General features: G+C 45.2%; 3 protein-coding genes across 6 annotated transcripts; 2 read left to right on the top strand and 1 right to left on the bottom strand.

The window, feature by feature from the left end:
* Window positions 1–77: 77 nt before the first annotated feature.
* Window positions 78–8,522, bottom strand: bfsp2 (beaded filament structural protein 2, phakinin). 3 transcript variants are annotated; one of them, XM_063219510.1, is made up of 9 exons: window positions 8,463–8,522; window positions 5,486–5,945; window positions 3,808–3,890; window positions 3,160–3,316; window positions 2,450–2,611; window positions 2,132–2,260; window positions 1,243–1,478; window positions 443–528; window positions 78–226 (listed from the first exon to the last, which is right to left on the bottom strand). In XM_063219510.1, exons 2-9 carry the CDS (start codon window positions 5,921–5,923, stop codon window positions 177–179), a joined length of 1,341 nt encoding a protein of 446 aa, XP_063075580.1. In that variant the 5' UTR covers window positions 5,924–5,945; window positions 8,463–8,522; the 3' UTR covers window positions 78–176. The 3 variants fall into 3 exon arrangements, with proteins under 3 accessions (XP_063075580.1, XP_063075581.1, XP_063075579.1); XM_063219511.1 differs by lacking the exon at window positions 8,463–8,522 and having other exon boundaries at window positions 78–269; window positions 5,486–6,464; XM_063219509.1 differs by lacking the exon at window positions 8,463–8,522 and having other exon boundaries at window positions 5,486–6,463.
* Window positions 7,889–17,404, top strand: LOC134465706 (leucine zipper transcription factor-like protein 1). The gene is made up of 10 exons (XM_063219512.1): window positions 7,889–8,179; window positions 8,561–8,685; window positions 10,294–10,488; window positions 12,104–12,164; window positions 12,446–12,517; window positions 12,837–12,902; window positions 13,911–13,988; window positions 14,939–15,115; window positions 16,177–16,280; window positions 16,645–17,404. Exons 1-10 carry the CDS (start codon window positions 8,177–8,179, stop codon window positions 16,658–16,660), a joined length of 897 nt encoding a protein of 298 aa, XP_063075582.1. The 5' UTR covers window positions 7,889–8,176; the 3' UTR covers window positions 16,661–17,404.
* A 1,976-nt stretch (window positions 17,405–19,380) lies between these two features.
* On the top strand, window positions 19,381–25,733 carry zgc:136930 (uncharacterized protein LOC563946 homolog). Of its 2 annotated transcripts, XM_063220453.1 has the most exons (9): window positions 19,381–20,146; window positions 20,431–20,491; window positions 20,597–20,692; window positions 20,893–21,072; window positions 21,430–21,555; window positions 23,759–23,979; window positions 24,273–24,313; window positions 25,250–25,288; window positions 25,577–25,733. In XM_063220453.1, the coding sequence occupies exons 1-9, from the start codon at window positions 19,476–19,478 to the stop codon at window positions 25,627–25,629; spliced, it is 1,488 nt and encodes a 495-aa protein (XP_063076523.1). In that variant the 5' UTR covers window positions 19,381–19,475; the 3' UTR covers window positions 25,630–25,733. The 2 variants fall into 2 exon arrangements, with proteins under 2 accessions (XP_063076523.1, XP_063076522.1); XM_063220452.1 differs by lacking the exons at window positions 25,250–25,288; window positions 25,577–25,733 and adding an exon at window positions 24,951–25,222.
* The last annotated feature ends 448 nt before the right edge of the window (window positions 25,734–26,181 follow it).

Raw genomic sequence — 26,181 nt, 5'->3', positions numbered from 1 at the left:
ACAGTATATATCAGGCTCTGTTAGGCACTGGCATTGTTTTGCAATGGAACAAAAAAGGTGACTTTAATAAAAAAGGATTGCTTTTCAGGATTTTATTTGTAAATTCATTGGCAAATTAAGAGCAAGCAGTGTGTTCCTCAGGCCCAGACAGATGTTGATGTGTGAACATAGTCAATTTAAATCCTTGGGTCGTCTCTCTCTCCAGTGCCACTGCCATCATCTCTCACTGCAGTAAAGCATACATTACATGGCATCTTCAAGCAGAAATCCTAACAAATAGGTGGACATAAGATTATTCCTAACAGTTTAACTGGCAGTGATGTACTACATATGTATTGTACAGCATATGTTAGAGTCAAACCAATGGGCTGTACTGTAACAGATGCTGGTCTGAAATTGCAGAAATAGAACACAGCTCAACAGGTGGATTATGGGTAATTACCTTCAGGAGGGTAAACGCCCTCAGGATGGTCATGGGGAGGAGCGGGTGCTGATCCACCCTCAGGATCACAGGAGCCCCCAGCATACCTTTAGCAGAATAGAGGAACAAAAGTGCTTTTTAGCACTCAAAAAGAACTGGCTTTCTTTTTTTTGTTAATCTACACTAGGTACACTATATTCATTTTGGACATTCCATATTTTCATTTCCATATTGGACAGTTGAAGATATGACAATCAGGATCTTAAGTGAATTTGCTGATGGTTAATACAAAGATTTACATTGAGGCCGTTTATATTGCCGCAATAATCGGGTTATTGGAATAAACAGGTTATTGGAGAAAACAGTTTATTGATGTTTACAAGCAGTCTGTCGGTTACCAGTGTGTTCCACTCAAGTGTGTGACACAAAGCTAGAATTTAAAGCTTGTGATTGGCTACTTATCATTCTAGAATGTCAATAACCTAATGATAACCCGATTATGGATACATGTCTTGAGAAATCAGTTTATTTGCCAAAAACCTAACTGTGCGAATCTGATTTCTCATAAACCGATAACTGCAATAAACCGATTATTATAAGCAGTTTATTCAGTTTACATAATAAACTGGTTACTCCAAAAACCTGATCATAAACGTCTAATCATTGATGTGCATATAAACGGGCTCATTGAAAAACTGGGATGTGTGATGCTCTACAGTATGTATGTGTGTGTTAGTAACTCAATGGCCCTGGAGGCTAGTGGTAGTTTTAACAGTAGGCCTAGTAGGTTTGTTTGGCATTGTGGCAGGCTTTGTGCTCACCTTCCTGGGTTGTATCTGCACTCTTCACCATCCAGAATGCCGTGGTAGGACCTGATCTCCTGCTCGAGCTTCATCTTGTTGCTAAGCAGCGTCTCGTAGTCATGGCGCTGGCGCTCGATGTCGGACTTGACCTCGGTAAGCTCGGACTCCAGCTTCCCGATGACGGAGGCCAGGTTCTGGAGCTCGATGTCGTGCCAGTGCTTGGCATCAGTCATGGAGTTCTCCAGGCCTCGTTTCTGTGAAACAACAGGGATTTGACGACTCAGTGTGGTAACATATCACTTGACACATATTCAGCTGGTACACCAAGGCCTTTGTATAGTAATATATCTTTTGTTGCGAATTAGTTCTGCATATTTTATCAGACCTGGTCAACATTCAAATGGCCTTGACATTATTCACCACAGACGAGTAGAAACAAGACAGCAAAGGGAAAAGCAAAGCTCTTGCAATCAGGACAGTGATGATGACAACCATATCCTGATGGTTGTTCTGAATACTGTATGACCTGTGGATCTAAGAGAAAACCAAAAGCAATAGGTAGCCTTAGAGTCAAGATGGAGATGATTTATCGCCCATGTCACCCACAGGCAGCCAGAGACAGCCATTTTCACCCAACACCCATGCTACATTACATTACACTTAGCTGACGCTTTCATCCAAAGCGACATAGATACTACAGGGTATTGGTTACAGTCCCTGGAGCAACGTTGTTGCATTAGGTGCCTTGCTCTCGGGCACTTCAGCCATGGATGAAAATGTAGGGAGAGGTAAGGGTGGGGATTCAAACCTGCAACCCTGTTATGTACAGTCCAACTCCCTACCCATGACATCACGGCTGCCATGTCACTGAAACAAAGCCAAAGCGTATAGTAAGAGGTGGCTATACCAGCGCTCTCATGGATTCAGTCTCGGCCTGGAGGCTCTGGATCTTGCAGGCGGCGTCGTTGCACTCAGTCTTCAGTCTCTCCAGCTCTCTCTCCTCTCGGCTCAGCTCACTGCCCAGGGTGGTGGCCTGCTGCTTGCGTTCACATAATGCATTCACATAATTATGGATAAACACACGCACACGTGCACGCACGCATGCACACACACACACACACACACAGGAAATAAACAAAGCAAGATGTTTTATCTCAATTAGTAACAAATATGGCGAGTCTTTTCCTTTCACGGATATGGACTTCAGTTAGTCAGTTCAGCAAACCTTGCAGTCTTGGTAGGCGTCGGTCTCAGCCCGGTTCCTCTCGATGATCTTCTCCCAGTGGGAGCGGATGTAGGCGAGAATCTGCTCCAGGTTGGTCTCTATGGGAGCGTCGGGTTCATCCACCTCACGGCCGGCCATCTGGTTATACAGCATCCTCACATCCTGCGCAAAACACAGGAGACAAGGCAAGTTTATTTGAATAGTGCATTTCATACACACAGGTGCAATTTAATGTGCTTCACAAAAAAGAAAGAAAATAAAAAGACAGGCAACGAGATTAGATTAGAATTAAATTCAACGCTCAACATTAAGCATTAAACATTAAATAACATTAAGTAATTAGAAAGAAAACATATATATATAATAAATATAATTTGGAGCTGCTAGGGGAAGACATCTGAGAACAGGAGAGTGGTTAGTTAGTCGCTGTGTGTTTATGTACACCAGTCAGTCTGTTTTTAAAAGTCAGTAACCTAATCAACTTGATGCAGACTAACATGGGCACAACTAGTAGAGATGAGCAAGGCAAAATGGACTATGTGAAAGAACTATACAGTCTGTGTGTGTTTCTCTGTCCAATTGCATACACTTTAGCTCTTGTTGTGAAATTTGTTGTTTGTCGTCCACAGGGGCACTACAGCAACCTGTAACCTGGTGGCCCCAGGCCATCTTAATCCAGCCCTGTCCAGAGTGAGTAAAAAGTAACAAACCTCTTCATGGTTTCTGGCCAGATCACTCAGCTCAGCCTTCATAGATTCAATCTGGAGTTCCAGGTCCACTCGTGTCAGATTAGCATCGTCTATCACTTTGTACAGAGAGCTGATTTCCTCTTCCACTGCTTTGCGGAAGGGCTGTTCATTTTCATACCTGTAACACAAAACAAAACAAATAGAGAATTTAAAGCTGGCCCTTGTCATCGTGTAACTAGAAATTTACTCAGAGAGTACAGACCTCCACCAAGGAGGCTGTTTGATAGAACATTTGACTATGTTAGGCCTACACCCTTTTTTTTTAAACATATTTTTGCCTTATTTTTGTAGAGTTAGAAAATGGAATATCATCCCGCAATGGTGAATTTAAAAAAAAAAAATCCTGGATCCGAATCGTGATCCGGATCACAACCAACATTTAATCACTTATTCTTTTTGTCATTTCCAACAACTCCATAAGATTTCATCCAAATCCATTCATGGCTTTTTCAGTTATATGACAAACAAACAGACAGACAGACCAACAGACAAACCAATGCGACCGAAAACATAACCTCCTTGGCGGAGGTAACTAGCAGCAGCACCACAGAGGAACTACAGATGTGCTAAAAATGATGGCACACCACACCAAACACTTAAGAAACAAACCTTTCTTTGAAGTCCTCGCCATTGGCCTGCATATTCTCGGCCTGTAGCATGAGGCGGGCGTTATCCAAGATGGCCTCTGTCACCTGAGGAACACCTCGGGAGGGTTAGTACATCATATCAAGAGACATTTCTTTCTTGAGTATGTTGTTCTTTGTACAGATGGCCCGCCGACGGGCCTGTTCACTCTCTGCTGAAAAGACTCAACTACATCCTATCAACATTGCTATGACATTACAGAGAGCCTTACGTAAGAGATTAAGACTTGGCTATTGCAATTTTGGTAATAACCTTTACAATAAAGGTTCTGTGCGAAGGGGTTAAAAAACAACAACAACAACAACGATAGCGGATCAAAGTGCTGGATGGGCAGGGTAATGTTGCGTTAAAATCTATCTGATTATTACTATGGTCCAGTTTCCTTGTGAAGTCCCCAACACATCATACTTCATAGGACCATAAATTGCACATTTGTAATGTTGCTGTGGGTACATCCATGGTGCCAATTTAATGTTGATATCTCCACCGCAGGCAATTGTTTTTTTTGTTTTTTTTTACTTTTCAATTATTTCTGGGTGATTAATGCAACTATTGCTGCTTAGAATCATAAACAAAACCACAATTCCACAACGAATGCCTGACCAATCCCCAACCCATTCCCCACCCCTGGAGCCCCCATCATACTTCAATTAGAGGTATTTAAAATGTGTCCACATAAAAGGTCACTGGAGAATGCTTTTCTGTTGTTGTCCCGTGCCTTTTGTTTGCAAGGTACCATTTGCACGTGCAAATTCCAAAAAAGGCAGGAACCAAACGTACACATTGGAGCAGCTGACTATTTCAGTAAAGCCTCATTCACTCAATTGTCTTACAGCTTGTTGTGATTTCAGCCATTTTCTCAGTTTTACCTTTACATCAAGAAGAAGAGTTTGACATTCTGAAGCATGTCAAAGTTTTACTGTAGCTTCTTTGTGCCGAGGGGCCCGATGGCAGGCCTGTTCAGTCTTAGTTCAGCTGAAAAGACTACCTGCATCATAACGACATTGCTATGACATTACTGAGAACCTTAATTCTTCCTTAAAAGACTTGGCCAGTACAATTTTGGTAGCAGTGAGGTTATAATATAACTACTCTAATATTTACCTTTAAAATACTACAGCAGCACACTTTCATGGCCAATTTGAATAGAGTGGGTGAGATCCTTAAATTCCATTTTGGTATAACTCTATATAATAACTATAGTATTGTAAAGTAGTATTGTACAGTACTAAAAAAGTACTGTAAAAGTTTAAGGCTGAATGAATTACATTGAAATTACATTCAAGTTTAATGTAGTGAAACTAAACATCAATGTCACCTCAAAATAATAACAAACATTTGTTGTTGTGCAGCACAATACACAACAGCCCAGGGCCAACTGCGCTCAGGGCCGCTGACAGCTTTGACTGGGCCTGGGACAAAATCACCTGAAAGGGCCTCCCCACACAGTGCATGCAATGCTATGAGAACCCAATTCTGGGCCCCCTCTCTGTTTTGGCCCACGACAACTGACCCTTTTGTCCCCCTCTTTCAATATACCTGCCTGCGCTATCTCCCCCAGTCACAACAAGGATTGATGATGCACTTACTACACAGCCTTATTAGCCCGAAGAAGGATGCACTCAGTCAGACTCCTACCCACCTGCGTAGAGACGTCCTCCCAGTCCCCCCTGAGGGCGGCCCAGGCCTCGGCGCTGGAGGCCTTGCGGTCCAGGCAGTGCCTGATCTGCTCCTCCAGCTGCTGGTTCAGCTGCTCCAGGGCGCGCACCTTGTCGCGGTACTCCAGCAGGCAGACGTTGAGGGTGTCGAAGCTGGACTGGTGGCCCCTGTCGCCGGGCTGGGGCACCACGGGGACGCTGGTGCTCCTCAGGCCCTGCAGGAACACGCTGCTGATGCCCAGGGCCCGGCGGGACACGCGCGCCCCCAGGGAGCTGGCGATGTCGGCGCCGCCGGGGGAGGAGGTCACAAACACACCCCGCGGAGCTCCGGTGACGCCCATGGTGGCCCTGGTCACTCCGGCGCCGAGGCGGTCGGCGGCGGTCTGTCCCAGGAGGGAGGATCGGCGTCGCACGAGAGGCATGGCTGGTTGCGCAGCAGTGACACTGGAGATGGAGGTGGTGTTACTGATGGTGGCGGCGGTGGTAGTGATGGTAAACTACTCACCAGTGTACATTGCTCACAGTAAAGCCCGGCTCTGCCCAGCGATCAGCTAAACGGTTTTGCCTCCCAGTACCTGCCTCTTTATGGCGCACAGAGCTTCTGGAAAACAGGGGCCTTTGTTTGTGTTCCCTGGTTGTTTCGGAATGCCATTGTCACACGGGGGACACGGCCGCTGGCCATTGTGCATTGGGGCTGGGGTTGTTTTCGGCTGCCTCAGCACTGTGGCCTTCTCAGGAAAGCTCTATGAAGCCGTACAGTAGTGTTTCTCAACGGGGGCTCTACAGCTCCCCAGGGGGCGTTGGGGAGCCCTAGAGGGGCGTTGAGAAGGATACAGTTAAGAGGGGGCGGTGCTTAGTTGCCATTGGAGAGCGTTGGTTTATTTCCTTTTGTAATACTAAGGAGGGCGTTGGCAGCATTATGATGAGGCCAAAGGGGCGTTGGGAGGCTTATGATGAGGTCCAGGGGCATTTGGTTGAGGACCACTGCTGTACAGAGACCCAGGACCAGACCATCATGTGCCCCCCTCCACCCCAGCACCTCACCCAGCCATGTAGGCTGCATGTACATGCATGACCATATAGGTCAGTGTGCATGACAATCAACTGACAGTCAAAGAAGGTCCAAAACACAAAGCTCTATGTGTGTGTGTGTGTGTGTGTGTGTGTGTGTGTATGCGTGTGTGTGCGTGCGTGTGTGTGTGTGTGTGTGTGTGTGTGTGTATGCGTGTGTGTGCGTGTGTGTGTGTATGCGTGTGTGTGCGTGTGTGTGTGTGAGAGAGAGAGAGAGAGAGAGAGAGAGAGAGAGAGAGAGAGAGAGAGAGAGAGAGAGAGAGAGAGAGAGAGAGAGAGTGTGGGTGTGTGTGTGTCTGTGTATGTGTATGTGTATGTGTGTTCGTGAGTGGCCGCATGAGTGGGAGTGTGTATTTCAACATGAAGAGAGGGAAGAGAAGAGGGTTGTGTGCGTGAGTGTGCTTGTGCGGTCTTGTGCCATATCATGCCAAAGCAAGAGAAAACATCACACATATGTGGGTGTGGAAGTTAAAAAACAGGAATGATCGTGAGTTAGATCACATTGCACAGCAATCTTGTGTAATCTCATGCTATTGACATTGCTATTTTGTTTCATACGCTGCACGGGATGGGGGAAGTGCTGAAACAGAACGCCTAGAATGTGAATTTGCCATTCTAGGCACACACACATCTATTGACAACAGTAATACATTACAACTTTGGCTAAACTAAAACAGTACTGTCGGTCAACATCAAATCCTTCAACGGCGACCAACTTGAGTAATCTGCTTTCATGTATATTAATATATATTATATGTATTATTAATATATTAACTTGTGTTTCACATTTTTATTTTAATAGCCGAGTTGTTGATGTTGGTGTTGATGGTGATGTCATACAGTACACCGGAGAACTATAGGCCTACGTCAGAGCAGTCCAAATCAGGAGAGGTCAACTTGAATGTGGGGCACACAATCAGCACAGGGTGCATGTCAATTTTGTTGATCAGATATTAGCAGAGCATACCAGAATTGCTCCCCAAAGCAGCTGACACATGAATTTGAAAATGCCTCGTTTCAATAGGACACACATTTGGTGTGCACTATGGAATAAACTAAAGAATTTAGATAGATTGATGAATAAGGTCATCAGATTTAGACATTACAAAGACATATTCAATAATACATTATTTTAATTAAACGATGCATTTAGTTAACGAATTGGCTATTACTAGCATTACGAACAAGTTTGTTGTTGGATTGTCATGATCTGCTGTGATTTCAGACTCAGTGGCATGTAGTGTCTCATGAGTGTCCAACAGGGGGAGTTGCTCGGTAAGAAAGGAAAGGCTTCAGTTTTCGCCTACGTCAACATCAGTTGCATAGCAACTGGTGTTTGCAGGTGGCTACACGCCACAGTTTTGCTAGCTTGGTAGTACTGTGAAATAGTGGATGTTTGATGTACTACCACGGTTTATGCCATAAAGTATCTTGTTCTGCAGGTGGTGAATCCCCCTATTAATTCTACCCTGTTTTTGGAAGTTCGGGACTGTGTTATCCCGACGACAGCATTCTGTCGAACCAACTGGTATTTTCTCCTTTTGATTGGCTGCTTCAACATATCCATTCTCGTGATTCAGTTCACTCTCTACCGTTAATCTGACATGGTAAGTCATTGAAGTGATCATTAGCTAGCATATTTGTACGGTTTACACTAATAACGTAGTAATTAATGAGTTTATCAAACCCTTCCTCTCAACGGTTGTAGTTAGGGGTCTCGGCTGGCTCGGACTGTTCCAAAGTCACTGCAAGTTCCATGCTAGCCTATCATGGTGCGCCTTTCAAGATAACTAATGTGCTCCTTTTATTAGCACGAAAGATGTGCCGTGCCACTGATGGTGACCGCAAACAAAAGCTGTGGTTGATTTATATGAAATGTTGCATACTCACGACAGAAGTTGTCAGCTGAACACAAATTAAGTTGTTTTGCGCAACGCCTTATGGGGATGTTTAAACTGTTGCTGTCTCGTGCGTGCGTCCATGCACAGGCAGAGCTGGGGTTCGGCGAGCATCATCAAAACGAGGTGATCAACTTCATGCGGTTTGCAAGATCCAAAAGGATCCTGAGACTGAAGACCATTGATTCATGTTTTGAGGACCTCAAAGAGAGCAGGTAACATGTAGCTTATGCCCCCATTATCCTCAGCAGGGCCGCTGACAGCTTTGACCAGGCCCAGGACAAAGTCATTTGAAAGGGCCACAATGAATGTACTGATGACCTAATTCTGGGCCACCTCCCTCCTTGGGCCATGGACAACCGACCACTTTGTCCCCCCTAGCTGACCCCCAGCCCCATGATTGTCTAGTCACCAGGTGAAAAACAGTAAGCAGTAAAGTAGTAGTGAGTAGTAGGGCTTAACATAAACATCAAGATACCCCCTTATATTTCCCCACAGTCCTTGGAGATGTTCCAGTGAAACTTGCAGTATGGTAGTAAATAGGGATGTTAACCGGTAACCGGTTAACCGATAGTCGACCGGATCAACTTTAACCGGTTAAAATGTTCTGCCACCGGTTAACCGGTTGTAATAATAATAATAATTATAATAATAATTTCCTCCCAAAAAGCCCCTAAAAACTAACAAAAAAAATTTAGTACGATAATTCAGCATTTTCCATCTGACAACAGTGGCTGAACATGGCAGGTCCTGTCTGCGCAGCCAAAAAAAAGGCTTATGTGAAAAAAAACAAAAAAAAACAGTGCTCTCCATATCAGCCACGCGAACGTTGTATAATTTAAGATTATCGGTTAACCGGTTAACCACCAGTTAATGAGTCTCAGTAGCCGGTTAAGAGTTTTTCCAATTTTTGCCATCCCTAGTAGTAAACCCTCTAGCCTAGAGGATCCCTATGGTTTTGCTCCCCAAGCAACCCTTTAGGTGTCATTTAGGAAATGGTAAACAACCACCTCCAGATTAACTAAACCTGGATTGCTACTGGTTGACCCAGGCCGGGAAGGTCAGGCAGGTCAGTACATAGAGAGGGGTCCAGATGATTTTGGCCTGGGCCCGGCCAACGCTGTCAGTGGCCATGGATTCACCTTTCATAATTCCAGTACGCCTCTGCCCTGCTCTGTGTCAACCGTATCTCACTCATTTTGTGAAGTATTCACGAAAAAAATATATACATTTTCGTGGTGCATTCACGTTATTTCCCGCCTTTCGTAAAGTCTTCACGAAAATAATAGATTAATTTTCACGCTGCCTATTCACTTGAATTGCCCGACTGTTGCCTAGCGACCCACTAGTTTGATGCCCTTTCGGTAGCCTACCGTCACATGGTAATCAAACATTTCAAACAAGCAATTTAGGATTAGGTTTAAGGTCAAGGTTAGGGTTAAGGTTAGGGTTAAGGTTAGGGTTAGGTTTAGGGTTAAGTAGGGTTAAGGTTAGGGTTAGGTTTAGGTTTAGGTTTAGGGGACATAAGGCGTAAGTACCGAAAGGGCGTCGAATTAGTGAGTCCCGAGTGTATCAGCAGTGTTCTGTCAGCACCCCCTCCCCGCCCCTGCAGACGTTTGGATAACCATAGCAGCAGTGGGGCAATTCAGGTGAATAGGCAGCGTGAAAATTAATCTATTATTTTCGTGAAGACTTTACGAAAGGCGGGCAATAACGTGAATGCACCACGAAAATTCATCTATTATTTTCGTGAAGACTTTACGAAAGGCGTGAGATAGGGCTCTCTGTGTGTCTCTCTCTCCCTCCATCTCTGTACTGTGCAGGCTGGTGGAGGAGACGTTCACGGCGGACGAGGTGTCCCTGATGCTGGAGGGCCTGCAGGTGGTGGTGCGGGGGGAGGTGGAGATGGAGCTCATCCACACGGCACACACCAACGTGCTGCTGCTCAGGCAGCTGTTCGCACAGGCCGAGAAGTACTACCTCAAGCTGCAGACAGACGTGTCAGAACTGGAGAACAGGTGAGGCGAGTCGAGGCGAGGCTGACGCAGGCAGCCATGGTGGAAAGGGTGGGGGGAAGAGAGGAGAAGGAATGATGGGAAGGTGCAGGAGACAGTGGAGATGTCAGATTCGGATTAGTATGCTTGCTCATCAAATTTGTGATCACTGTCACAAAAACTTGGAGTTGCATCAATAGCTGCTAATTTCAAGAGCGTGCTGTACAATTAGAAGAAAATGTAGAACTTGGGATTTCAATGGTAGGTTTCGGCCCGCACGTTGTGAAGTGATGGCTGTGCTTGAACATTTTGTCCAGTTAAAGTAGTAGACAAAAGGTCATGCTGTGGTAAAGGTGCCACTCTCTCACTGCTTGTTTACAAGTTGAGTGGCTTTGAAACATTGAAAGCCACATCCTCCTGGGCTGCGAGAGAGAGAGAGAGAGAGAGAGAGAGAGAGAGAGAGAGAGAGAGAGAGAGAGAGAGAGAGAGAGAGAGAGAGAGTGACTTCTAGAGTGTGTACTTAATTTAGTGGATGAAGCATCCTCTCATGGGAACATATTAGGTTTCACTACATGCAAAGTTTCATTACATGCAAAAAGTTTGTAAAGCAAAAGAAAGTTACATGTACACTGAAATGGTGATCTTTTCCCAGGACGCTGCGAGCCAATTAAAGCCAATTAAACTTCGGCAGCACAGTCTCCAAACAGCCAAACTTGCATTACATTGCACTTAAATGATTTTATTTTTTCTGAAATAACTTACAATGGGGAAATCCAGTGAAACCTGTGCAACACAGTGTCATTGTTGGGTATGCAACATTTTGATTCTGGCAGTGAAGCAACAGTGGCATCCTATTGCCAGTAAGCCTTTCAGCACGGTGCTTATCTGTGGTTTTTCACATTGCAGATCTATGTCAGGGGCACAGTTGTAAGAGGGTTCCGGAGAATGTTTTTGAGGTTCCTACAGCTTTCACACAGGGCAGGTGTGATGAAACTGATGTCAATCTTTCAGTGCCACTCTTCCTACTGTTATTTTTTCTATATTTGTTACTGGAATTAAAAGTGTACTTGGTTAATATGAATGAATTGAGTGGTGTGTGGCATAAAATGAGACTTAATACTCCCCTATACCTGAACTGTGCCACAGTTTACTTCATTGGCAGAAAAAAGACAGTGTTTGACAAGTAACAAGATTGATTGGAGAAGTGCCTGACGTCTGGGAGGATGGTGCAGGTTGGGACGCTATCACTAGCCCAGGGCATAGCCTTTTATTTTATTTTTTAACCCCTTAGCGCATAGCCTATGTTATAACCTTACTGTCACCAAAATTGTAATGGCTATTTCTTAAACTGTTACTTAAAGCTCTTGGTAAAGTCATAGCAATGTTGTTATGATGTAGTTGAGTATTTCAGCAAATAGTGAATAAGTGACCCCATCCGTACTAAGAGGCTATACCCTACTGTAGACTTGGGACCAGTAACAGTAGTTTGTTCAGACTTCTGTTGATTTGATTGTTTTGCATAACGTTGATGTAGGATATTGAGTTGTTTGCATATTTTTTTCCGAAAGAGTCAGTTAGTAATTGACTGATAGACATTGATCTGATAACCACCTCCCACTGTTTCACACTGTTTCCTCAGAGAGCTGTTGGAGCAAGTGGCCGAGTTTGAGAAGACAGATTTCCAAACAACAAACCAGAAGGTGAATGTCTACGTGTGTCACCCCTTATACAGTAGAAGTGAGACACACTTGTGAATATGTGTAGAGATATGTGTAGATATGATTAAATGATATGCGTGGATATAGTGAAATGATCAAACAACGTGTAGTGAAACACCAAACCTTTAGGCAAACAGTATTATGAAACAGCAGGAAAAAAAGAACATTTAGCGGTGTTCACAGAGCAATTTAGTTTGATTATTGACACGGTTGGATGACAGTAATAGGCCATTAACATGCAACACTGTTCCTGTCTCACACAGACAAACCAAGACGTCAACAAACCAAAGCTGGCCCCCCTTAATGAGAGCGGCGTGTCGGAACTGCTGAACAAGGTGCTGAGATGTATCTGATCACTGATGCGGCTTGATTGGATGAGTCAGTAATGTTGTGCGGCAGGATTCATATGATAATTTTACAGCCTTCTTACATGCATGGTTACCCACTTGAGACAGAGGTTAAACAGGAATGTATGATTGCATGTATTGACATTGTACACACGGTTGTATAGTTATTGTTACTGTGTTGTACATATTGTACTGTTGTACAATTTTGTAACGGTGCATTGCACAAAATGTAGCCGAGCAGAAATTATTGCAGGAGAACCCCAGAGTCTTTATGTTGACTTCTTACAGTATGTTGGTGTGTCTGCAGGAGATATCCAGACTGCAGGAAGAAAACGACAAACTGAAAGCACGACTCAAGACCCTGGAATCACAGGTGAGCTATTAGAATTGAACAGTGTAGATGGAAATGGACACATGTACAGCACGATTGAAAGGAGGACCTTTCTCATTGTAGACACGTCTGAAGAATACCTACACCATACAGTAAATAAATGGTTCAAGACCAGATAGAAAATAAAACAGTAAAGTTGGGGCCTGGCATTTGGAGTTTAATGCCATAATTTTTGAAGCTACAGTCACACTGTACATTAATTACGGTGAGGATGTAATGTAGTGCTTGTCATGAGCTATACTGTACATACAATAGTTCACCTTGTACAAAGAGAGTACTGAGTAGCAGGGCATATCAGTAGACACTGCTTTCTCCTCTGGCACACCTGTTGATATGTTGAAAATGTGGCTTGTGGTTATGTTTAACCGTTATTCCTGGCAGGTGAGATCATGCATTCATCATGCAATCATTTCTCACGGCATTTAGTCCGCTTTGGCAGTGTGTGCTGACATGTGGCTAGGGGATGATGATGTCTATTACATTGTACATTACGGTAGGGACACATAGGAGGCGAAGCAAGCGGAGCGAAGCGAGGCGAAATCCAACCGTCATCAGGTCGCCGCGGCGAATCAAATGGAATGGAACAGTTATGTTGTTGATTTGATTGGGCCGTGGCAGGCGAATTCGCTGCTCATTTGCATAACATTAAACTCTCTTTAATAATTTCGCTTCGCTTCGCTCCTGTTCGCTTGCTTTCACTTGCCATCGCTTGCCTTCGCCTCTGTCATAGGAATGAATGGCAAAATTTTCAGGGTATTGGTTACAGTCCCTGGAGCAATGTGGGGTTAGGTGCCTTGCTCAAGGGCTCCTCAGCCATGAATGCAAGGGATTCCAATGTTGGAAGAGGTCAGGTGGAATTCGAACCTTCAACCCCCAGATTGAAAGACCAACTCCCTTACCACTAGGCCACGGCTGACCATTGTGTAAGTAAGTGTTGTTATGACTAACTGGAAGTGACGTTGCTATCCTGTATCATCCTCCAACCCACAGGCTACGAGTGCACTTGGAGACAAGTCCCGGGCCGAGCAGGCTTTGAAAGACCTCCAGAGGGTCCAGTCTGACCAGCAGGTAATACATGTGCACTGTGCAGACATACAGTATAAGACAGGGATGAGGAACCTTTTTCATTCGAGGAACCACTTTCAATTTTATGAAGTCCTCCCAGGGCCGTACTATGAATACAAACCATGATTTCCCCCTGCACTTTAGGCCTACATTGAAGGCGGCCACCTTTATGATAGACCCCACCTTCACTACGTCCCTCGAAAATATAACTTGATTGTATTGCAAATGTAATTTGTAAGATTGCTTTACAAAACAAGTCATATTTCATGTGAAACGAAATAAATTAAAATTATGTCGGGGGCCGTAAACATCCCTTGTGCCATAGGTTCTCTAGCCTGATTATCATCGACTTTCAAATATCTTCGAGACTTGGTCTGACCAAGAGCATTACAATGAACATTTCCCAAACGGTATGGTTGACCCGTCTCCCTTGGTTTGCTACTGGTTCTTTGCTTCCCGAGAAAGTGGGAGGAGTTCCCGATTTTTCCGGGGCCCAGAAACGATATTTGTATTGCTCCTGACCTGACTAGAAGCAACGCTGGTGTTGCGTCACTAGGAGGGCGCGGCCTGGCTATAGGTTCCCCACTCATGCTATAAGATAATGAAGCCTGGGATACACAGGAGGGCCCCAAGATCCTACTACTTTTTTTGTTTGTTTGTTTGGTTTTGGCTTTTTATGGTTATAGTGCTTGTGTTTCTTTCTTTGCCGCATGGAATATTTGTGGTAAGTGTGGTCATGTCAAAGTAGCCCAACATTAGATCCTCTCTAGAGTTTAAATACTACCCAATAACCCACTAGAAGAAATAAATACTTTACCTAGAGGTAGGATAATAAATCTACAATCTAAGGGTACCTACTGTATGTGTAACACCCCATTATGCACGATTGGCAACAATCCATTGCACACGTTTGGCTCCGTTCTTCATCCGTGGTGTCTTTTTTCCCGTCACAGTCGGATTGGCGATCTCAGGAGATCTCGAACCTGGAGAACACGGTGGAGACGCTGCGGCAGGACTTGCAGAGGAGCCTGGACGCCACCAGCACCTCCCAGAAGGACCTGCAGGACAACCTGGTGTCCGCCAAGCACGACCTGCTGCGCGTGCAGGAGCAGCTGGCCTTAGCCGAGAAGGTAAAGTAAAGGGCTGCCCCTGAGCTGTACATTTGTTTGCATACTGTAAGACATAGTCCAAGGCATGACCAAGGCAGTACATGTACTAATTCAAGGGCAGGCTTTGTATTTGTAAAGTTAAAAGTTGCCATGGTTTAAAGCACAAGTTTATACGTTTTCATGGTTGTAGGAATTGCAGCCATTTTATACCATGAAAGTAGTGTATATCTTGTTGTGCATTGCGTAGCAGTTGTCTTTAGCTGAGAAGGTAAAACATCTGCTTGTCTGATATACTTACCTTGTTATTGGCCTGACCTAGTGTAACTGATGCCAACTCGCAGAGTTTGGGGCTAGAACATTAGTTAACTTCCCTCCCGAGGCCTCAGGCCTAGACCCAATTTAGCTCAGTGGTATCATACCTGTGCCTCCCATGCTGAACTGGATGGTGAACAGGAAGGTTGCGAGTTCTAGACCCAAATGGCAGACTGCAGCAGATGACCTCGGTTACACTTGCATACTGAAACGCAGTACTAATTCTAATTCTTTGTATTTGTAATATTAAAAGTTAGCATGGTTTAAAGGAACACTGTGTGAGATTTTCAGTTGTTTATTTCCAGAATTCATGCTACCCATTCACTAATGTTACCTTTTTCATGAATATTTACCACCACCATGAAATTCTAAGTATTCATTATGACTGGAAAAATTGCACTTTTCATACATGAAAAGGGGGATCTTCTCCATGGTCCGCCATTTTGAATTTCCAGAAATAGCCATTTTTAGCTGCAAAAATGACTGTACTTGAGCCATACTAGAAAATATTAGTTTATTACTTAGTAAACTATCATGAAAATGTCAAATTTGGCAATAGGCAGCACAGTTTCAATGAGCAGCATAGTTGCAGTACCTTTTTTGACCATTTCCTGCACAGTGTCCCTTTAAAGTATAAACTCATACTGTAAGTTGGCATGGTTTTACTGTAAGAATTGTGATCAGATATCTACGTATCTGCATTGTCTCTATATACCACGGAATTAGCGTCTTGCTGTACATGTTTTGGGTTTATTTTATTGGTAACGTAGGAACTGGAAAGGAAATTCCAACAGACTGCTGCATATCGCAACATGAAGGAGATACTGGCCAAAAAGAACGAACAGCTCAAAGAGGTCAGGAAGAAGTTACAGAAGTGAGTACTGAAAACTAACATTAAATCTGCTTGTACAAAGGAGAATAATTTGATATGTTGCTAATATTTTGTCTGCATTGTCATTAGGGCTGTAACGATATTGTGTAGAACAGAGAAATCATGATACACAGTCACGATACTGTAACGCGGTGCAGTACTGTTACCCTTCATCCAAGCTTCGAATGTGAAAAAAAGCAAGTTAATTCATTTTAAAAGATAGATTAAAAAAAATCGTGGGGTGTATCAGACCGTAGCTCTAAAATCGTGATACGGACCGAATTGTGAGTTGAGTGTATCGTTACAGCCCTAATTGTCATGGCACAGCAATAAATAACTGATGTCTTGTCATCTCTTGACTTGCTAGGTATGAAGCAGAATGAAACTGGGTCAATGAAAGAATATTAGATGGACTGGGAGAGCAGGGGACGATGTCAATGGTCAGAGGAAGGAACCCAGCTGGATGTGTCTGAGCTAACGCCCCTATCAAAGCTTTACTCACATGCTGTATGTGAGAAGGCAACCATCATCACCAATGCTCATGAGTTGCCATGGACACAACCAGAATTCGGAACTATCCCTCCAGTGCACCTTATAGATTAGTATTTTCATAGTTGTAGAATAGAATCAATGTAGAATGGATAGAATCAATGAATTGGACTGTGTTTGAAAACTTTTTTTTTTTTTTTGAATAGCAGACCAGTGTGTTTTCTTTTCTGAATGTATGTTAGATGTGTGAGTGGGTATATGTAGATACCATTGGGCAGCAGATGAGTGATATTTAAAAATGCATTTTGGCCTAAATCTTTGTATTTATAATACAATTGTTGTTTCTACATTGTGGTGTTCTCTCTAGGTATTCAAATGTATACTTAGAAAGGGTATTCTAAGCCTCCTGTCCAGAAGGCGTTATCAGGCTGGCAAGCTGCTGTATGTTTATGTAATGCGCTGTCTTCAGCTGAATGTGCTACATGTTACCAGCGTTACAAGAAGGAACTTGCCTAAGCATAAATGTGCCGAGAGGTTCTCCTCAAAACATGATCAGTGTTGAGCCAAGCCAGTTTTTTTTTCTCCCTCAGGTCAATAAAATGTTTCAAGTTTTCAGTAAAAAAGAGACCTGTTTGATTGACCTGTTTTGATACCCCCACTTCTTTCACATGATTTTATTCTTGGTGTAATGTAACTGCATTGATATTGTGTAGCCTCTTTCTGCAGATGGGGTCGCCGGCGGGCGTATTTACTATTTGCTGAAAATACTCAACTACATCATAACAACATTGCTATGACAGTCCTTAAGTAACAGATTAAGACATAGGCATTACAATTTTGGTGAGAGTAAGGTTATAACCAAGCTCTGCGCTAAGGGGTTAAATACCTGAAAAGTATTTGCCTGGGCGAAAGTCGACTACGGAGCCAAAATCTTGGGTGGAAGTACGTAAGATGCTGTCGCCAGGCTAGAAAAGTATTCCCCCTTATGTTTGTTTTTGACTAATCACACCCTGCTACAATGTAGTAGTATTTGAAAGGGCATCAAATGTTGTAGCCATTTAGGATCAACATGAGAAAAGGTTTTTGTGGCATTATATATAGAATCCTCAGAGAGGGTAGACTGCCAGGGTTGGGGACACTGCTAGTGGTAATGTTGGGGGTGTGGACATGGGTTTGGGAGGCTGTCTCCACAACGAACACATCACTTCACCTGGTAGGCATCACCTGCCAGGGAGCGATGCATGTACACACACACAGCTTTCCATCTCCCCAAGCCTTTCAAGACCAGACACTATTTTTCTCAATTTATTACCCCCATGACCTGGGGATGTCTTGCTGAGTTAAAATATGTGCTTTATACACATTACTTGTATGTAGGGCTATATATCGGCACTGTATTTTCTGTTTTGGTAACTTTTAATGAGGGCAACTTTCAATGCCTCTTGAGGACAAAATGTAGAGGCCTACTTAATGCCATCTGCATAATATACCATGACACAGGGCTCTAAATTAACACCAGCCAACTGGCCAAATGCTGGTGAAATTTCAGTTTGTCATGTAGAAAAGACCAACTTACTACTCACTATGTCACTTTGGCCCATTAGTGAGTGTGCGTTTGGCTGATTAATGTTGCCTCTAAAATGTGCACTTCAGTGTTCATGTTTCAGTGCATATGGCGTATTAGTTACGCGCCATTTGAGGTCCAGCATAAGATCTACGAGCCATTTTGGTTGGTGAAAAAAGTTTTAATTTAGGGCCCTGCTGTGACATGCACTGTAGATTCTCATTCATCCAGGTCATATTAACCAAACAAGGAGGTTGTCAGTTATAAGCAACTGAGCCTAATGCCTCTTTTCCACTGCCGGTTTTCTGGTTGGCCTACAGCTCGACACAGCGCGAAACAGCCGCCCCTTTTTGCTTTACGTTTGAGCTGTGTCGTGCCTATTTGAAAAGCAAAAAGTGGCGGCCGAGTTGCGCTGTGTCCAGCTGTAGGCCTATCGGAAAACCGGCTGTGGAAAAGAGGCAATAGAGATTGGAGATGCCCAGACTATAAATGAACTTTCTTCATCATTACTAGCCAATTTGGCTTGTAGTGTGTTGAGTCTTACTAGCCATACATACGCGCACTAACAGTCAAAGTGACTAGTAACGTTTTCTTCTCTACCAGCCAAACTGAATTTTCACCATTATTTGGCCGGTTGGCAGGTTTTCATGTAGAGCCCTGCTTACAAGAAAAACCTTTTGTTGGAGTGTGTATGTCAACCTTCTTTGTTTTGGAACTACAGGTAATTCATGCAAGTGGGCTATAGTCACACTGCCATCTACAGTATATTACTTACATAACTTGAGTAATGTTTTTTTTTATAAGTTGGAGGTGGAAGAATTTTGGAGCCGTAAGGATGACTCTTCGGCATGGGTATGGCCTATCAATTTTAGCTCCATGAATCTGACAGGTTGAGAAGCCCATAAAGCTGACAGGACTCGGCCCGAGGACCAAGCCAGAGGGGGCAAAGAATAGGAGGTCCTCTCTCTCTCTCTCTCTCTCTCTCTCTCTCTCTCTCTCTCTCTCTCTCTCTCTCTCTCTCCCCCTCTGATTCACCCATGTCTCCACATCTATATAAGGAGGAGGTTTGACTTGGCAGAGCTGCCTTCTAACCTGCTGTGTGTTCTCTTGTCTGAGCCAGCTGCTGTGTCTGTGTGCTGTCAGCTATGACCATGTCTCTGTCTCTGTCCTCTTCCCGGCTGTCCGGAGGGCTGGGCATGGGGGGATTTGGGGGTTCCCGGCTGAGCTTCGGGCTCGGGGGAGGCTCTGGCCTGGGGCTCGGCCTGGGAGGAGGCCTGGGTCTGGGCCTGGGTGGCGGAGCAGGGGCAGGTCTTGGGATGGGGCTTGGCCTCGGTATGGGTGGTGGAGGCGGTGCCGGAGCCGGGTTTGCTCTGGGTGGCGGCGGCGGTGCCGGTGGCGCGGGGACTAGTTCTAGCGCAGCTTTCGCCATGGGCCGCACCATGGCATCCGGAGGCCTCAGCGCCGGAGCAGCCCTGGCCGCAGGGTCTGGCGGAGGAGGAGCCGTCGCTCTGCCTGGCGTGATCTCCCGCGCGGCCGAGAAGCAGACGCTGGCCGGCCTGAACGACCGCTTCTCCGCCTACATGAGCAAGGTGCGCTCGCTGCAGCAGGAGAACGCCGCCCTGGAGGCCAAGCTCTCCCAGCTGACGGGCGGAGCCGACATGGGGTCCACCGGCGAGTCCTCCGCCACCTCCTCCGTGGAGTACGAGGCCCAGCTGAGCGAGTACCGCAACACGCTGGAGACCCTCTCCCTCGACACCATCAAGCTGGAGATCGAGCTCGACAACGTCCGCGGCGCAGCCCACGAGCTCAAGGCCAAGTGAGTCTTTCCATCTTCTATCTGGACCAGGAGGCCTAGACTGGTAATCTGTCATACAAGACATTTTCCCGGTGGGCCGACGGTCCTCAGGGGCCGATGTTGTTGGGTTTTTATAGTTTGTTAGAGGGAGCTGCGGAAAATGACTGCCTTTTTTGGTACCAGTCTAGCCCTGAACTGAACATGGAATACTCAGCAAGGACTTGATGCTATGAAAGATTGTTTGCCTAATACAATAATACTTCATAGAGATGTACCAAATGCATGTTTCTCTGCGTTCTGAACAGGTACGACTTTGAGCAAGGTGTGAAGTTCCAACTCGAATCTGACATTGCTGCCATGAAAAAGGTGGGAAGATATGAGAATGTTAAAACCAACATGTTTACAGGAAATCATGTTTTTTAATGCACACCTTACGATTGTATGGTTGTGTTTACACTGCTTTATTGACAGGACATCGAAATGGCATCAGATCTCCGCATTGATTTGGATGCCAAATACAACAGTCTGAAGAGTGACCAGGAGTTCATCTCTAAAACACAGGAGGAGGTGAGCAAAAGACAAAACAACAGATTCAAACAATAGGAACAAAAATAACAATATTTTTAATTAACAGACAAAACACGGTACTCGCTTTTCCCTCCAGTCTGTCCTCATTCTGCTGACTCTACCCTACGTCCAGTGTTTACACTTATGACCTTATTGTGCCTCAAGTGTTTGTGCCTCGTGTTTGCGTTCTTGTTCTGCAGGAGTTGTCTACCCTGCAGACCAAACTTGGTGCCTCTGCCACCGACACCTATGTGTCCATGATCGAGGTGGACACGGGCAAGTCGTTCGACATTGCCTCCGCCCTCAACAGCATCAGGATGGAGTACCAGCAGTCCGTGCAGGCACACAGAGAGGAGGCCGACGCTTACTACAAAATGAAGGTACTGTCTTACTCTCTGGCTGTCTCACTCTCTGTCTGTGGCTCTTCTGCTCTCTGTCTGTCTGTCTGTCTGTCTGTCTGCCTGCCTGCCTGTCTCTGTCTCTCTATTTAGCCTGTCCTTGCTGCATCTGATATGTCAGGAGGCTGACAATGGAAAAGATTGATGAATAAATAATCCAATGAATTAATAATAGTGAAATGAATAAATAATGAAGAAAAATCCAAAACACTGATGATGACAATGATGATGAAGACGTGATGATGATAAGGAGGAGGAGGAGGAGGAGGAGGAGGAGGATGGTGATGATGAAGATGATGATAATGATGACGATGACGATGATGATGATCTGCCCTGCAGATGGAGGAGATCCAGACAGAGACAGCCAAGACGTCGGAGGCCGTGTCCTCGGCTAAGGTGGAGATCACAGGGGCCAGGAAGGAGCTGCAGGCCCTCAGTCTGGAGCTGCAGAGCCTGGTGTCTGTGGTAAGCATCCCACCCTCTCTGGGCATTTGCAGGGCCGCTAACAGCTTTGACTGGGCCTGGGGTACACGGGTAGAGGGGTGGGTAGAGTATCATTTATTGATCCCGGGGGAAATTAAGGTAATGGGTGATATGGTGTCTGTCGTAAGCATCCCAGCCTCTCTGCACATTGCCAGCATTAGCAGCATAACAACTGTGAGTTAACCTAGACATACACCAATACATAGACCTACGTGTCATTCATTTCATGCTGAGTAAATGATCACGTGTTAAGCAAAGCATCCCGGCCTCTTCCTGTGAATTATCTACAGGATTGTTAACAGCCTTGGCTGCACCACAACTCATAAATTATTGGCCACTGACAACTTTGGCTGGGTCGGGGGAAAAGACAAATAAAAGGGTCCCAAAAACCCAATACATACAATATAAGAAGGATCCAATTTGGGCCGTCTGTCTCCCTGGGCCCGGGACAAGTGACCCCTTTGTCCCCCAACTGACCTGTTTGTCCCCAACATGTCTGTTGGCCTGATTAGCCGCAAAACAACAGCATGTTATTCTAGACGTAGACCGAGACTTACGCCTACTGTACAGCACCAATGGCACGATTAACTTTCTGAAAATGACATTAGAATACAGTGTGTGAAGAGGCACCCGCTGATTAAAATGCTGATAATAAGCCTGAAATGGGAGCATGCTGTCAAATCAAAACAGCGGAAACTTTTCAGTTCGCGTTTCTCCCTAGATGTCTACGTTGATGTTGGATAAAGAGGTCCAGAGCAGCATTTTAGGTGCTTTACCAAAGTCACAGATAGAAACTGAAGACAAAACCTAAGTTCACCAGCCAGGCAATAGAAAAAGATTCACTCTGCCCTCAGTATCTACCTAGAATCTGCAATAATGATGGCACTGGTTCCCACCAATCTGCTGTAGAGAGAAATCATTGTACCGAGACTCAGGATGTGGTTTGTGTGTGCATCGCCGCGTCTGTGTGTCTGCCCTGGTGCCAGCTCTGCAAAACAGAGAAAAAGTACCCCAGATAGAAACCACCACCGGGTTTCTCTCACAGCAGTTCATGGGAACGGCACAGTGAAGCAATAACGGTAAAACTTGCAGAAATAATGCTGTGATACTTTTCAGATAAACAGCCAGACTTCTGATCAGTTATGTGTTGTGTCAGACAGCCACTGGTAGTCTCCATCCTTTGAAATCAGCAAAACTATCTGACTTCTCATCTGTGGGATGACAAAAAGTTATAGTCTGCAACAAGCAAATGAATAACAAGAACAAAAGCAGGGTGGTATCCATTTATGTGTGGAAATAAATTGACTGTCATACCAGTGGGCAGTCATGGGGGTTAAGGCAGTTAAGGCGTCAGGCTTGTGACCCAAAGATTGCTAGTTTGACTTGTGACACACCAGGTTGCAGTAATTAACCAGTGCTCGCCCCCATCCTCCTCCATGAAAGAGATACCCTGAGCATGGTACCGTTCCACCACACTGCTCCCTTGCGGCACCATTGGGGGCTACCCTCTTGCACAGGCGAAGCATAAATGCAATTTCGTTGTGCGCAGTGTGCACTTGTGTGCTGTGGAGTGTTGTGTCACAATGTCAATGGGAGTTGAAGTTTCCCAGGTGGGCTTTCACTTTTTCATTTACACATACCAAGCATCACTCTTCTTTGGAGTTTAGAAGGTGCATATTTAGCACTTACTACTAGAAGTTGTGTGGGGTGATGTGATCTGTCTCCCCAAACTTCCCATCTGACAAATGGTTCATGGACTACTATGCATTTCTCTAGTGCTCACTCCACTCCCCTTTTCTCCACAGCTCTTTTTAAATACATGAGAATGGAGCAAACCACAGCATGGTACCCTGTATATGCTCTCTCACTCCCCTTTTCGCCACCCCTCTCCCACCTCCAGAACATGAGCCAAGACCAGAGCAAACCATAGTGCTCTTGCTACGTTCATGAACTTCTAGTAAATGAAGCACACTGACAAACAGCAGGTGTTTACTTACTCCAAAAGTCATCAAACCAATAAGCAAAAGACCCAAACTATAGCACACAACATACTCTGGCATAACGCAATGTTCTCAGCCCAATCGGACTGGCCTGAACCTGACGAAACATTACTATATACAGTATCTCTCTGGTGAAATCCTCAATCCACTCCCCTGTGCTCTACATCTGCCTCTCTCCCCCACAGAACATGAGCCTGGAGCAGAGCATCGCGGAGGCGCAGGCCCAGGCCAGTGTGGGGGTGGCGGAGTCCCAGGGCCAGATCGCCAGCCTCACCTCCGCCATCGAGGCCGCCAAGGTGGACCTGCAGAAGCAGATCCTGGCCTACCAGGAGCTGCTGGACATCAAGCTCGCCCTGGACGTCGAGATCGCCACATACCGCAATCTCCTCGAAGGGGATGACTTCAAGTGAGTCTTCTGGCTGTTTTTTTTGTTTTGTTTTTTTTTTGTTTTTTTTAAGTATACATTTATATTAAAGTAAAAAAAAATATTTCAACTCCTCATATGGAATGAATTCATATGACTCGAAAAACAGTTTGTTGGAAGTTATAAAGCATACCGGTATATGCAGGTGACACTGTAAAAAAAAATAAAAAAAATGCCATATTGCCTTATTTGTAGACATCTGACTGATGTGACCAGTTAAGTCCTGGGAATTGCCAGTTTGAGCTTGACAAGCCCTCTCTGTATGTCTGTTGCAGATTACCGGACTTCACCGAAAGTTCATCCTACACGTTCACAGGTAAGCGTGACAAAAGAACCGTCCTCTGGCGTGACAACTTTTTCTGGATTGACGTCTGTAGCTCACATAAGTGACTAAGATCAGTCTACCCCCCCCAGGAGGCAAGATCAGTCAGGGTGGTTTTAGGGAAATTCCTCCATCACATGGAGATGCAACCACAGCACACGAACACAATCAAAGCACTGAAAACAATAACCAAAACAACTGTGGTCTCCAAGGAGTTGTGTGATGCCCCTGTGGTCAGTTTCAGTGTGGTACGTTGTATGGTCTTTCTGCTCCCAAAGAAACAGGTGATTTTGCTGTTGACTGGATTGTTGTAGTAAACTGTTATCAGGGAGCAAGACTCAACCACACGTCAGAAGTTGATTGTGAACACACACACACACACACACACACACACACACACACACACACACACACACACACACACACACACACACACACACACACACACACACACACACACACACTCACACACACAGACACCTACCTCTCATCCCTTAGGAGGAGGAGGAGGAGGCCCTGTCCTATCCAGAGTGTGCGGGGGCCGGGGGGAGTCCTGTGTCCTGTGCTGCTGTGATGTGGGGGGGTGCCGTGCCGTCCTATCTCACCTGCACTTCACTTTTCCGTCTCGCAGAGAGCGCCCTGGTCCACACCAGCAGCACCCCCCAGGACTCCCCCGTCTCCTCCCCCTCCTCCCTCTCCTCCTCCTCATCCCACCCCATGGAACGCTCTCATGGGTTCTCAGGCAAGTCCGTCAGTTTTTATTTCAGAGACAGGCGCACACTGAGGAATATGGCCACAGATAAGTCAGTGCAGCTTACTGTAGGATCAGATGTGTCCTGTCAGATGTGTACTGCATTATGCATGTTAGCTTCTTAGCTGTTCCGCTAATCCTGATCACATGGTTTTTCCCTTTCTTCCTCTCATTTACAGCTGGAAGCAGCAGCATACAGGTGAAAGAGATCATCACAGGTAAGGCCGAGATAGTTCACAAATACACACCTTTCATACATTCAATTTACTGTTCGGCCTACATCAATTTATTAGCTACTGTGCAGCCTAGTGTATGTGGTGACACTGTACCATGGTTTGGGATGGTGTTATGTAGCCCTACTTTGTATGCACATTGTAAGCACACATCCTATTGATCATTGCAGAAACTGTGAAACAAAGTTCACTCGGGCACACAGGTGTCTACACCACACGTGATCTCCATCACCCTGGAGCTAACTGCCCTTCTCTCCCTTGTCTCATCCGCAGAACACACAGAGACATCGGTCATCTCTGACGCAGATGGATCCGAGTCCTCATAGCATGCAGCCGAGACAATGCGCGACCATGCAATGCCGAGCTCCTGAGGGTCACCGCATTCACACCTGTGCTGTTTTTCTTTCTATGCTGGCCTGATCCAATAAAAAGTTCATTGCTAACATTTGCTGTATGCTTGCCTGCCTCCTTTAAATGTGGTGCATGAGATGTGTTTTTTGACTTAAAAGGAACAGGAGTTGTTGTTGCAACATGACAGCATGTGCTTATCTCATGTTGGTACTGACTGGTGTGTTGATGTGGTTTGAGTATGCACTGAGCTCCCTTTAGGCTACAAGCTGCAAGGGCTTGTCGCAAACAAAGCACTTGTGACAACCATGGGGAGGTTGCATGTGTTAGGCGTACTGTCTGACTTCAGTGAAGTATGTACAAATGCTACATTGATGGGATCATTATTAGAAAGCCAAACGGACCATGTCCAACAGACAAGTATCTGATTTCACTGCAATAACACAGGCATATACAGTCATTTACATAAAAATAAGGGTTGCATCTGCAAACTGAAATTGCTTTGCCTAAAACGTGTAGCGTGAGTGAGC

The sequence above is a fragment of the Engraulis encrasicolus genome, chromosome 16 (assembly GCF_034702125.1).
Source record: "Engraulis encrasicolus isolate BLACKSEA-1 chromosome 16, IST_EnEncr_1.0, whole genome shotgun sequence".
Classification (NCBI taxonomy): Eukaryota; Metazoa; Chordata; class Actinopteri; order Clupeiformes; family Engraulidae; genus Engraulis; species Engraulis encrasicolus.
Note: the sequence above shows the minus strand (reverse complement) of the source record. Positions and strands in the feature narration are given on the sequence as shown.

What these genes read in the sequence shown, in the direction of transcription:
- bfsp2 (XM_063219510.1), bottom strand. Translation starts at nt 5,923, where the DNA reads ATGCCTCTCGTGCGACGCCGATCCTCCCTCCTGGGACAGACCGCCGCC. An exon ending in TGCAGATACAACCCAGGAAG is followed by an intron (nt 529 to 1,242) that starts GTGAGCACAAAG and finishes ATTCTGCTAAAG; the next exon opens with GTATGCTGGGGGCTCCTGTG. An exon ending in GGGCGTTTACCCTCCTGAAG is followed by an intron (nt 227 to 442) that starts GTAATTACCCAT and finishes GCTTTACTGCAG; the next exon opens with TGAGAGATGATGGCAGTGGC.
- LOC134465706 (XM_063219512.1), top strand. An exon ending in GAGGACCTCAAAGAGAGCAG is followed by an intron (nt 8,686 to 10,293) that starts GTAACATGTAGC and finishes TGTACTGTGCAG; the next exon opens with GCTGGTGGAGGAGACGTTCA. An exon ending in GTGTCAGAACTGGAGAACAG is followed by an intron (nt 10,489 to 12,103) that starts GTGAGGCGAGTC and finishes CTGTTTCCTCAG; the next exon opens with AGAGCTGTTGGAGCAAGTGG.
- zgc:136930 (XM_063220452.1), top strand. Translation starts at nt 19,476, where the DNA reads ATGACCATGTCTCTGTCTCTGTCCTCTTCCCGGCTGTCCGGAGGGCTG. An exon ending in TCTCTAAAACACAGGAGGAG is followed by an intron (nt 20,693 to 20,892) that starts GTGAGCAAAAGA and finishes CTTGTTCTGCAG; the next exon opens with GAGTTGTCTACCCTGCAGAC. An exon ending in CTCGAAGGGGATGACTTCAA is followed by an intron (nt 23,980 to 24,272) that starts GTGAGTCTTCTG and finishes TGTCTGTTGCAG; the next exon opens with ATTACCGGACTTCACCGAAA.